The 12,033-nt window shown below is 35.5% G+C and overlaps 1 protein-coding gene across 1 annotated transcript; it reads right to left on the reverse strand.

Annotated features, from left to right (window-relative positions):
- Positions 1-8,861: 8,861 nt before the first annotated feature.
- On the reverse strand, positions 8,862-10,468 carry LOC147396421 (AT-hook motif nuclear-localized protein 20-like). Its single transcript, XM_086450691.1, has one exon. It carries the CDS (start codon positions 9,919-9,921, stop codon positions 9,055-9,057), a length of 867 nt encoding a protein of 288 aa, XP_086306817.1. The 5' UTR covers positions 9,922-10,468; the 3' UTR covers positions 8,862-9,054.
- Positions 10,469-12,033: the final 1,565 nt, after the last annotated feature.

Genomic DNA, 12,033 nt, shown 5'->3' on the forward strand with positions numbered 1-12,033 from the left:
TTTCTTTACTCTACTAGGCTAAGAATTGCTGCAAGTTGTGTTGTCCTTTTTTATTTTTCTTTAGTTTCCCCTGAACTAATTAATATTTTGATGGGGATGAATTTGGTGTTTATGTATTGATATTTTTTAGGTTGCAATATGGCCATATGATTTTCATTTGCATCTAGAAATTGTTAATGAAGATGTTGGTATCTATAGATCTAATGGGTCCTACCAATGTAATCATGGACTGGACATGCATTATTTTGTTGTAAATGTTTTGCTACCTACCAACCGATTGTTGATGGTTTGTAAATCTTGTGTTGATTTGTATATAGATATAACTATAAGTAGCTACCAACGTAATTGGTTTCTTTTGTTTTCTAGTTTAGTTTGCTAAGATTTGGAGTTTTATTCTAAGGTATAATGGGCTTCTTTTATTTTTTTACTGAAACAGAAAAAAACATAAGACGGGTTGTCGACAGCCTACAATAACATAACTCTTCATCGATAGTCATATAAGGAGTGATGGTAGTGCTCCCACTCCTGAGCTAGCCAAATCCCTCGTAAGTGATGTTAAAATTTTAATTTTAATTTTAAAAAAAATTACTTATCATCTTAATGTTTTCATTGTTCTGTAAGGTTAATTGAACAATTTTATTAAAGAAAATCCTAGCTTTGCTTATAAAGATATCGACCATGATCCTATTTTCATTGTATGTATGACTTATTATTTAATTTTGATTTTTTATTTGCATATATTATATTAATCGTAGTTGTGTATAGGTATTTGGGAAAAATGGAAAAGGCAGAGTAAAAGGTATGGGGATAGAGTTTCAAAGACTTCATTATGTTATACAACTCAAAGTCGGAATTATATGGATAAGTTTGAAAGTGACATGATTAACTTAACTCAACTAGTTCATGCACTAATGAAAGATAAAAAGAAGAAAAAGAATAACAAGAACAAGCACAAGAAGAAAAAATTATCTACATTTGAAGTTGGAGGTTCTTCTATTGAGGTAAGATGTAAAAACATTTTACCTTTGAAGATTCTTCAATTAATTTTTTATTAATATTTAATTCATATAAATGATGAATTTTAACATACATATCTAATTATAAACAATAATTATATTTTATAGGCGACATCAAATTCCACAGTTCTTAATAAGCAAGGAGATAAAGAACTAGTATCAAAACCATTATCATCATTGAACAATGGTAGGGCATGTTTATTGATGAACTTTAGAAGGAATGTGGTCTACGCCAAAGGAGCACTAATAGATCCTAAGAAGCCCAATAAAGAGTATTATTCGATTTGTATCGATGAGATTATTGACTCTTCGGCCGAGCTAATGGATAGAGTTGGGTTTTAGGGGATTTTACTTGATATTCTTTGTGTTGAGGTGATTAGATGGCCTAGGACTCACTATCATGTCTTTTGAGAGACTCATGTTTTGTTAACTTTTCTGTAACACATTTTCACATATAACTTTGACTTATATTAGTTAGATAAGTGAAAAAATTTTGTAACATATTAAATATATATTTTTTTTAAGTCTTATTATTCTTTGATTAGTATGGATAAGATGTGAATGGATGAGATGTGGATGGGAGTGGATAGGATGTGGATGTGGATATATGTGATTTTTGGCAGATACAATTTGAAAACACTTGGCATTTGGGGATAGAAATACCTCTAATTAGGTTTTACAGTAATTTGATGGATCAAAGCCGTCAAATTTATTATTTTCGACGGTCCAAAGCTATTGATTTTAACTACTTCGACTGTTCAAAGCCATTGAATTTATTTTTTTCACCGATTTTCAAGGCTAATGAAAATATTTTCTATGGTTTCTAGCCGTCGACTTTTTTTTCGACATGACCCATTTCAATGAACAATTTCAACGTGTAAGGCTGTTGAATTGTGAAAAATTCGATAATTGTGTGTAGTCCGAATTAAGAATATTTTTACGTTGTGGTAATTTGATCTTTGTACCCACAATCTCTTCGTAGTTTTAAGTTTTTTATTTGTTTAGAGTCATCTTTAGTTCTTAGACCATAAAATTAGGTGGCGCTCCAAAAAAAAGTTGGATCACGGACCGAGGGTGCTTTCACTAGGGATTTGAGCATTTTCTACTCACAGAACTTTTTTTCCCTGATCATCATCCGATCCCATTCCCTCGGTTGTTCACCTGAATGGTACTAATGATTGGGTTGGAGCCTTGTTTTCCGACGAACTCAAGTCTTATATGACATGTGTTGCTAGCTATCCCATATGTTGAAGAATTTATCCCTCCACATACACAATCCTCGTGCCTTTACTAGAGAGGAAAGGTACCTCAAAGGTAGCCCACCTGCATTGGTTGTCTTTTTAAATTCTATTTCTCCTACAAAAATGAAGATTCTCGCCTGGAAAATATTTCATGGTGCCTATCAAGTGGACGTGGTTCGAAAGAAATGGTCAATAGCATTATTTCTCACTGTCCTTTTTTTGAAAGGTGTGAAGAATCCACATCAATTATTTCTTCTTTGGGTGTAGTTTTCTCAAAAGAAACCATGAATTACTTTTCCTTGTCTCTTAAGGATTGGGTTGGAAGGTGTTTTCTAAATTCGATTTATTTTTGGGGGAGTCGAGCCACTTCTTCTCAATTCTCTCTATCAATGGAGGCGGCACCATGGATTTTTCTTTGCTGTTTATGGAATGCTAAAAATGAATTGATCTTGGAGAACAGATGAGCGAGCCTTGCCTTGTTGTTAGAAGAGTGGTGGATATTGGTTGCTGGAGCTTAATACTATATGTTGTCCTCAAGGCAAATCTTCTTTGGAGGAAGAACACAAAATGCAAAATTAGCGTACAAATCATAGAAAAGGGCTGTGATTGATGGTTTGGAACAAACCACCCTGGGGTTGTGTAAAATTAAATGTGCATAGTACTGGCAAAACAACCCGTATTTGACGAGTCGTGGTTACATTTTGAGGGGTTGTGAACTTGTGATGGTGATTTTTTAGCGCCGGTTAGCTGGTTTTTTTGTGAAGATCTAATAACATGGCCAAATATTTGGCCCTTCCAGAAACTTTACAGAGTTTTGTCATTGAAGGGATGAACGTCATTATAGAGTTTATATTAGTCAAGGGTTTGAAAAACTCGTCTCCCCCATAGAGGTTGAATTCTTTTTTCTCTTATTAACCAAAATTGGGATGTTCTTCATGTTTGGAGGGAGGGCAACGCAATAGCTGATGTTTTGGCAGAGTTCGACTTCAGGAGCAGATCCTATACCATTTTCTCCAAATTCAAAGATCAACTATTGTTAGGAAAAATTAAAAATCTTCATGGGGGATCGACTGGAACTGTCCAATTTAGACTAGTAACTAAAAGATCTCTCATCTTGTTTGTATTCTTTGTTCTCAATTTGATATATATTTGCTTACCGAGTAAAAAAAACAAAAATTAAAATTTTTGAGAGAAGTAAAAAAGATGAAATTTTAGGTAAAAAAATCAAGGTTTTCTACAAGACCATGAATATGAGATAGATTTAATAGGTTAAAAATAGTTTATAATAGAAGTCAACAGTTTGAAGATGACATTTTTTTTGGCAAAAAAAAGTTGTTTTTTGGTGCGTCTGGCTAGAGAGAAATCAGATTATTGTTTAGTCAAAGTTTCCTTCTTCATCTCGGCTCATTGCTAAATGTATTCAATGGATTAACGAACTGGAGAGAGTCTTAAAATTTAATCTGCTCACATTGGTTCCTGCCTCGAGGAAGTTGTCACTGCTGCGTAGTCCTCCAAAACATGTCCCTCCTAGACGTCCACTGAGTATTTCTTGGTGTAAGCCTCCTTTTGGTTGGTTAAAGATCAATGTTGGTGGCATGGCTAATTCTGTTCCAAGGACAGCCAGTGGAGGTGCTATTATGAGAAACTACAGTGGTAATCTAGATGTGGCTTCCTGCTAGTATTTTGGAGAGCTTACTTACAATGAGGCTGAGTGCTTTGCCCTCTTAAAAGCGTTGGAAAATTTCAGTAGTTCCTATGCTAACATTATCATCGAGATGGACTCAACACTTATAGTTAAGGGTCTCCTTGGTAGGGTTGAATTGTCCTGGAAGCTTGATCATTGGGTTTATAAGATCAGAAATCTTTTGGCTTGTTGCAATTGGAAAATCCAACACATCTGTAGCTGATAGGCTAGCAAATGTAGCCATTATGAATCGTGCTTCCTCTTCTTTTAGTTATGTCGAGTCTCTCCCTTTGAAAGTCAGGACTTGTTTAATGGGTGATACCCTCCAACTTCTTCAATTTAGAATTGTAAATTAAGGGCTTTCTCATTGTACTCTCTCTCTTATCTATATACAACTTTCTTACTTAGCAAAAAATAAAAAAAATGAAAAATATTTTCAAATTTTATTATAAAAAATATTTAAAGAATAATTAAAATAATAATATTCTTTTGTTAGAAAAATTATATGTGTCCTTTTAATTGGATCATAGGCCGGTTTGCTCTTTTTCAATGGTAGGGGAGAATGATCACTTTTCTTATTTAATTTTTAAATACCTCTTAGGGTTCCTTTAAGGTGTTTCTTTAACTATCTTCAAGTCTTTAGGAAATTTAAAAATAATAATTTGATGAAAAATACTAAATGGACTTCCTACGAGACACCGCATTCAACAGAGCTGACGTGGAGCTGTGCTCAATGACATGCGCAGTGTCCTGTGCAGTCACGCTAGCAGTGTTCTACTGTGATTTAAGGGATAAATGTTTTGTTCTAATCCCGAATTGGCTTAGCTTATTTGCGCAATTTCAATGTGATCCCAAATCTGAGACAGTTATGAGTCCACTCTGAGCCAAGTTTTGTATGAGTCAAATCACAAATCAATGTAGAAGTTGGCTCGAATTCAAATCAAGCACAAGAAAAACCAACTCGTGAGGTCTTGTCTAATTCAATTCCGTGTCAGTTTTATTTGTTTTTTTCTCCTCAAATGCCAATCCTTAAAAAATGAACGCGACTCCACAACCAAAGATGATGTGTTCCAACTATTTCAAATTTTGTTTCTGAACTTAAGGAAACACTTTACCCTATTTGACAGTAATAATTACAGTTGGATTGTTTCAATTGATTACTGATTTTTCCCCCTAAAATTGGGATTAGTGCCCTCTCCTTGGCAATTTTCATCATACTTGGACCCAATTTTAGCTAAGGTGATCTAGCTCCCACGGCTGAAATGTAGCTTTTACTTTTAGCTTTTAACCTACTAATAATCATTAAGTTCTTATAGGCATCAAATTTTGTTGACAGCTCAATGTTAATATGTGAACTCTTGTTAATTATTTAATTTTGTGTCCAAGCTTTGAATTATATTTGAATATAATTTATTAGAGAATAAGAAGCATGAGATATATTGTATCATTACCAATCTATCTCCCCACAAATAGAAAGTTGTATGAATATTCATTCTAATATAATTTCTATATCTTAGTTGATGTAATATCTATAAGTACACAATCTGGATTTATGTAATATAAATAAATTAATAATCCAAGAATTCACAATATAAACTCTTTTCTAGTAATACAATAGGTGCACAACTTAGCTAAGTTGCTAAGTCGTGTGTAGTGTTTATCCTACAATCTGGTTTCAGAACCCGTTAATCCCCAAATCTTCCTCTGCTGACCATTAAACCCTTGCTTGCCTAGAAAAAAATGAAAAAAAAAGATGGTAGGTTTAGATCACCAACACTTTCTTGATTCATATGTTAAAGGGTTTCTTACCTCCAGGATTTGTTTGGTGGTTTGATATACTTCTTTAATTATATCTCTCATGTTTCTTTGATGAGTAAGAGATGAAATCAAACAACACCTTAACAAAGAACAAAAAAAAATTGCATGCCAACTAAATGATCATTTGGATTCACATTTTTCCAATTTCCTTTTTCTTTTTCTTGATTATTGCACCTGACTGACTGATCTATATGCTTGCTTTAAAGTTTCCATCTAAGAGAAAGAAAGGTGAAGCCTAATGACATCGATTGGTGTTTGAGAAATTAGGTTAAAAACCATTTCATTGGTTTGAAGATGATGTGTACTCCACAACAACGGTGAACTAGCTAGTAAAGTTCGCATCCATAAAGAGTTGGAAAGCTAACAGGCTCCACGTTTTCTCTGGGTGATGCATGCTCTCCACTGTAAGCGTTTTTTTTTTATATATTTATAATTCATTTTTGCATAATAAAATTTCATGAGTGGACGACATTTCATTAATTTAGGTTTAGCAGATTCCTTTTCAAGGGACTATATTTAATTGGCTTCTTGGACTCCATGATAGCTAAAGGGATTTGAAGTGCTGGTGAACCAACACATGGAAAGGCCAATGGATACAAAAGTAAGAATCAAATTGCTGTTAGTCTTAGATGAAGATTATTATATTTAAGAGAGGTTTAATAATTGAATCAAAGGGGTCCATTGATATTGCGCGGCTTTACCATTGGAATGTTGTATGCAAGTTGCTCCTAATTATATATTAAGGTTTATTAATGATGACACGTGAATCCATGTGAAGAGGGGCCTCCATGTTTCTTAGCCTCTTGGATCCTTTGAGTGTTAAGGTAACAATCCTTAATTTAATGACATTTTGGAAATTTGACTTATTTGTGTGTGTGTGTGTGTGTGTGTGTGTGTGTGCATGTGTGCGTGCGTGCGTGCGCACGTGCATGCGTTCAACACTATGACCTTCGCTGGCATTTTGGAAATTTGACTGCAATATCTTCTTCTCTTCAATGTGAAGTAGTCCAAGTCACATGTAAATAGATTTTGAAGATCAAACATGATAGCCTTGTGATTGGCCAGAAAAATGATTAATTACAAGCTATTTTATTGTAAGTCACATATATGAAATAAACATTTTGCTGTGATGGATGTCTTGAATTTGGTAATCAAATGGAGAAACCAGGGTTTTAGGCTAGAGGGAACTCTGATTGAAGTAACAGGATAAATTCGGGAATTAATCTATTTTTTAGATTTAGTAAAATTCTTTCATTTTATCCGTGGACATCAGTATTAATATTCAAGCAACTTCTTTTCAACAGGGAATTCTCTAACGGAGATTGTACATCAAGCTATGCATCTCAGAAACTATGCATTTCATTCAAAAGCTTTAGAAACACTAGAGTCACTTAATAGTCATTGACCTAAAGAGCAACTAGATCGACATATTTCAAAAATTGCTTGATTGACCAAATCCCACTCTAGCTCCATTAGCTTTTAAAAACATCACCACGAAAACCTTCTACTGGCATACTATACCCATTACATCTCAGTGGCTGGCTCATAGGGGTCCATGTTCAAGAAAAATTTAGAGTGAGTAGATTGGCTTATTCAACTTAGAGATCCCCTCAATCATTGATTCTTGGACCTAACATCAAGTTGCCAAATAAATTGTCAAAATGATTCTAGGAATGAATTAATCAGTCAAGCACTAAATGGTCTCAATGATTCACATTCCCTTGTATCCATAACCTTTAAGGGTTCCTAGTTGGATGGTCTGATATCCACTTTTCTTTATGTTGATAATTTTCTCTAAGACTAGCAAAAGTTGTGAGATACTTTTGATGGTTCATATTTTGTCTAATCTCTCCATGGAAGGTGTTTTAACAAAGATAAAAGGATTCATTTTTTCAGACAAAGGAAGCCCTCTTTAGCTAACTGAAGGGGGTTCCTTTGCCTTAAGCACACATTGGAAATAGACTCCCTTATCACTCTTCAAAATGTATGAGAAGAAGCGCTTAGGGTTTCGAGAAATCACTATTGAAATAAGAGATACTTCCCTCACCTTCTTACAGAAAGATACTAGAGCCTTAAGTATTATTGTTCCTTGCCCAACTGCTTATATTATTTTATATATAGACCTCATCATCACCACCAACACCATTGCTTCATCCTTTTTTTTTCAGTTGCTCCAACTTTATGATCTCATAACCAGCATACAAATTCATCTTTGTCCCATTTTCGTTTTGGTAATGTACACCACTTACCAAAGTGATTGCCCTTCTCGAACCCTTACTGTCAAAACTTGAAGGCAGAGGCAGCCTTGAACTTCTGGGGTTTGTTACCAATATGTTACTAATAAGTTTTTATGTTAAGAAAAAGGAAGAAACTGAAAAACTACACTTAAAAGACTTTGGAAAACATAGTTAAAAATTTTCTATCATACCAAAAATTGGATGTGAAGGGAGCCTACATCTCCAAGCTCCCCATATGGAGTCCTTCCGACAAAAAAGGTGGATCTTATTATATCAAGAAGTATATGTTTTGAGGATATATATATATATATATATATAGTAGACAAGACTTACAACTCCTATATCATATAATGAGTCATAACCACACCCTTTAGCGACAATTCTGACCCTGTGGATCTGAAAGGTAGAACAGTCATTTTATCATCTACTATATTTAACCCTATTAATGTCAGATGACAACCAAATTAAAGCTGGATCTCAGAAGTTATTGTATTTTTCAAGTCCAGAATCCATTAAATTGACTTCTTGAAGGGTGCAATTACTTTGCATTTGTATCTTCATTACTGTTTGAATTGCCCCCTTCAAAACTTTCCCTTCCCATAAAATCCCAAATGATGGTGAAAATGAAGCTCCTAGAACTATTTAAGCGTGGGTGTTTGCTAGGGAAAAATAAACCTTGAAATGTAGAAGACAAAAATCATAAGATGAATTCACTCCACCTACTTGAATCTCCAGAGGCTTAACACATCATATCAGATAAACCATAATACACTCATCACAAATCATCACTCAAAACGAAAACACAAGAAAAGTAAATTAATAAATATTAGATATATACGTTAAAAACAACTTAAAAGGAGCTCATCATCTTGTATTGCAAACAAAGGAGATTCAAAACAACAAGAAGCTAAAATAAAATAAGTAAAATATACATATAGTACCCATAATTTCTCTTTATCATGACCTTGGTCTTCCATTCTATTTCTTCTGCTCTATCAATATCACACAAGGGATGTTTATTGAATTAATCCCTCTTTACTCTTTTATCTTCTTCATTTTCAGTAATGTGGGCGGGGAGGAGCCCAAGGATAGGCGTCGTGGTTCAGCTGCCCACCACCATTAGGCAGAAGATTTGGTGGCAAATTATAAACTGGTAGTGATGATGGGTGGGGCAGTCCAGGTTGCTGATGCTGCCCGGCACTAATTCCAATTGTCGGTGGTGAGCTTCCAGCACCGCCTGGAAGCTGTCCCTGCCCACCACTACCAGCATCATCATCTTCCTCAAGTGGCAACCGCTCATATGTCGCGTTTGAAAAGGTTGCAGCAATCACCATGACCGGGCCAGCCGCTATTAGGGTTCCAACCACACTCCCACCCACCACCTGCCCCTGAACACCCGCCAAGTAAACTGTCAGCCCAGTTGACCCTGGCGGGGCTGGTCCAGGCAGGAACGACCCGGTCAAAGATAGTATTTCAAACCGGCCATGTAGGGCCATAACTGCTCCCGGTGCTGCTGGCTGTCGTAGTGTCACGTTGGCCACTGCACCGCTACCACTTAGGACACAGACTCCCCGTTGGCGCCTCCTTGCAAATTGGGCTATGCTTTCCGCAACATCGGCTCCATCAGTAACCTCCATCACATGACTTCGGAGTGCGTTGGGGCTGTCTCGTGTCACAAAAATTGGTGGCTTTGGCTTATTTTTGGAACCAGGCGGCCGGCCTCTAGGCCTGCGATTCCCAACCTCAACTGCACCTTCTTTTGGTTCGCCACTATCTCTCTCTTCTTCATCATCTCCTCCTCTAATTCCACTTATGCTGTTTTCATTCATCTGCATCTCTAGATCGCGTTTCTTCAACGCAGGTGAACTCGATGCCGGTTCAAGACCTGGCAGCCCTACTTGTCCGGTCCACCAACGGTTCGTCATCCTTCTCAAGATCACTTCTACTAGTATCTTATTATTATAATTTCTCTCTTAGAGACCAAAACTCAAACAAAAGACCAAATTGAAAATGAAAAAAAAATCCTCTGTGTTGATCTTTCTTCTATCTTTATATGTATGAAGATGAGATCAGAGCAACAACAATCTAGACAAAGGTTACAAACTGGTAAATAATAATTAAAACTTCTGAGAGCAGGAGAAGAAGATTCAAGTGATAGTGGGATCAAAGTAAAGAAGAATAAAACAGGCCAGATAAAGATGAATTTTTCTTGTGCTGCAGGTGGTGTGAATCAAACTAACAACCCAAGAACGATCTACAAGGAACAAACTCAAGACCCTTTCTAGAACCAAGCGCACAGACAAACTAAGAGATTGAAATCTAACAGTATTTCAACTACTAACACAACCCACAAGAGAAAGATGAATAAGAGAGAGAGAGAGAGAGAGTTTCTTTATTTTCTTCCCTGATTTTCGTGGGGCTTGCTTTGTTTCTTTATTCTTGGTCTCTATTATATTATCCCTTCCTTTAGAGGTCTTGGAAATTAGGGTTTTGTGGGGCCGCGTGCGCGTGAGCAGGTGGTGACTGGTGAGCACATTGTTTTCTCGCGCCCCAACACATCAACGGATGCCTAGAGGAGAGGAGAAAACAAAAAGGGGTTTGCTGAACTCGGCCGAGGCCGTTCGACCGGGTTGAACTTCGAACAACTCGTCGCTGAAACTCTACTCAGTCAAAAGCCACAGTGTTTGATTTTAGAATCAAGACCGTTTGCACTTTTTAATTGGAATTAGAAGCCATTCTCTAACTGACGCGCAGCCCAATGCGTTTAATCTCCAATTAAAACATCTCACGTAGACACCATTCCTACTTATTAGAATGGAACAACTTACCGGATTGCCACTCCGAGCACTTTGTATCTGGCATAAATTTACTTAGTTGAGATGTGCTAATACACGCATAAACAAAAATTAGGATTTAAAATTAACTCATGAACCTATACGCCCACAGTGGAGGATAGAAGTCCTCCTCCCACATCTCAATGCACGCCCACAAGCCACAATCTTAAAAGATAAAGTTTAAATTGTTGGGATAATGGAGTCTTGAAAATAAAGAAATTATAATTTTGCGACTTTGAGACACGAAAATATTGCTTTCTTTAAGTCTTTATTTGTTTCCACTCATAGATGAGTTTGTTAATGGATTATTGACAAAATAACCTCTAGGATATAACAAAGCCACGGTGGGAATTTGCAAATAATAATTATGATAATTCTCCTATGAAATAATATGTATTCTCCGGCTTGATAATTTGAGAAAATTAATACTCTACTAACTAGTTGAAAAATTCTAGTTGAATTCTAGAAAACACAAAGCTGACTTCTCAAAAACTAGTTGCTTTGCTCTAATGTCAATCCTATTTATAGAGATTAAAGGGACTCTTGAGTGTCTCTTCATAAAGACACTTGAACAAAAGGTGTGTCTTTCGTGAAAAGTCAAGGGGTATGTCCATTTAAAAATAATCAAAAGGCATATCCATTCATAAAAACCCAAAGGACTTATAAATAATCAACCATTTGCAGCTCTTGAAAATTTTATTTAATTTAAATACAGATTTATAAAATAAAATCCCAACAATCCCTCACTTTGATTAAATAATTTTTTTTCAAAATAGTTAGAGATACATTGATAATATAATGAATATAAGAAAGTATATTTCGATCTAAACTTTCAATTAATGTAAATATTTCAAAGTTCTATTAAAGGCACTGGTTGTCTTTACTCTAAATCAAGTACTATTTGCAATAAAATCGAAAGCCCAACACACATCATACTATCTTGTTTTAGTGAAAAATTTTAAAAATTGCTTAGCACTATTATGGTCATGCGCTATCTCTTTGGTTTAATGAACACTCCTAAAAGTAAACCTAATAACTTTCATCAAAAGTGACACCAGTTTTATGTTCATATAGATGAAGTTGCACTTTGCATCCCCATTACCTTGATATACATTTTTTTAGTATTTGACTTCATTAAGAGAGTTACACTCAACCTTCAATATCGTAATAGTCAACACTAAACACATATTAAGGGCTCACAAG

This window comes from Akebia trifoliata, chromosome 8 (assembly GCF_017979445.1).
Source record: "Akebia trifoliata isolate Shusen 1 chromosome 8, ASM1797944v1, whole genome shotgun sequence".
Taxonomy (NCBI): domain Eukaryota; kingdom Viridiplantae; phylum Streptophyta; class Magnoliopsida; order Ranunculales; family Lardizabalaceae; genus Akebia; species Akebia trifoliata.

What these genes read in the sequence shown, in the direction of transcription:
- LOC147396421 (XM_086450691.1), bottom strand. Translation starts at nt 9,921, where the DNA reads ATGACGAACCGTTGGTGGACCGGACAAGTAGGGCTGCCAGGTCTTGAA.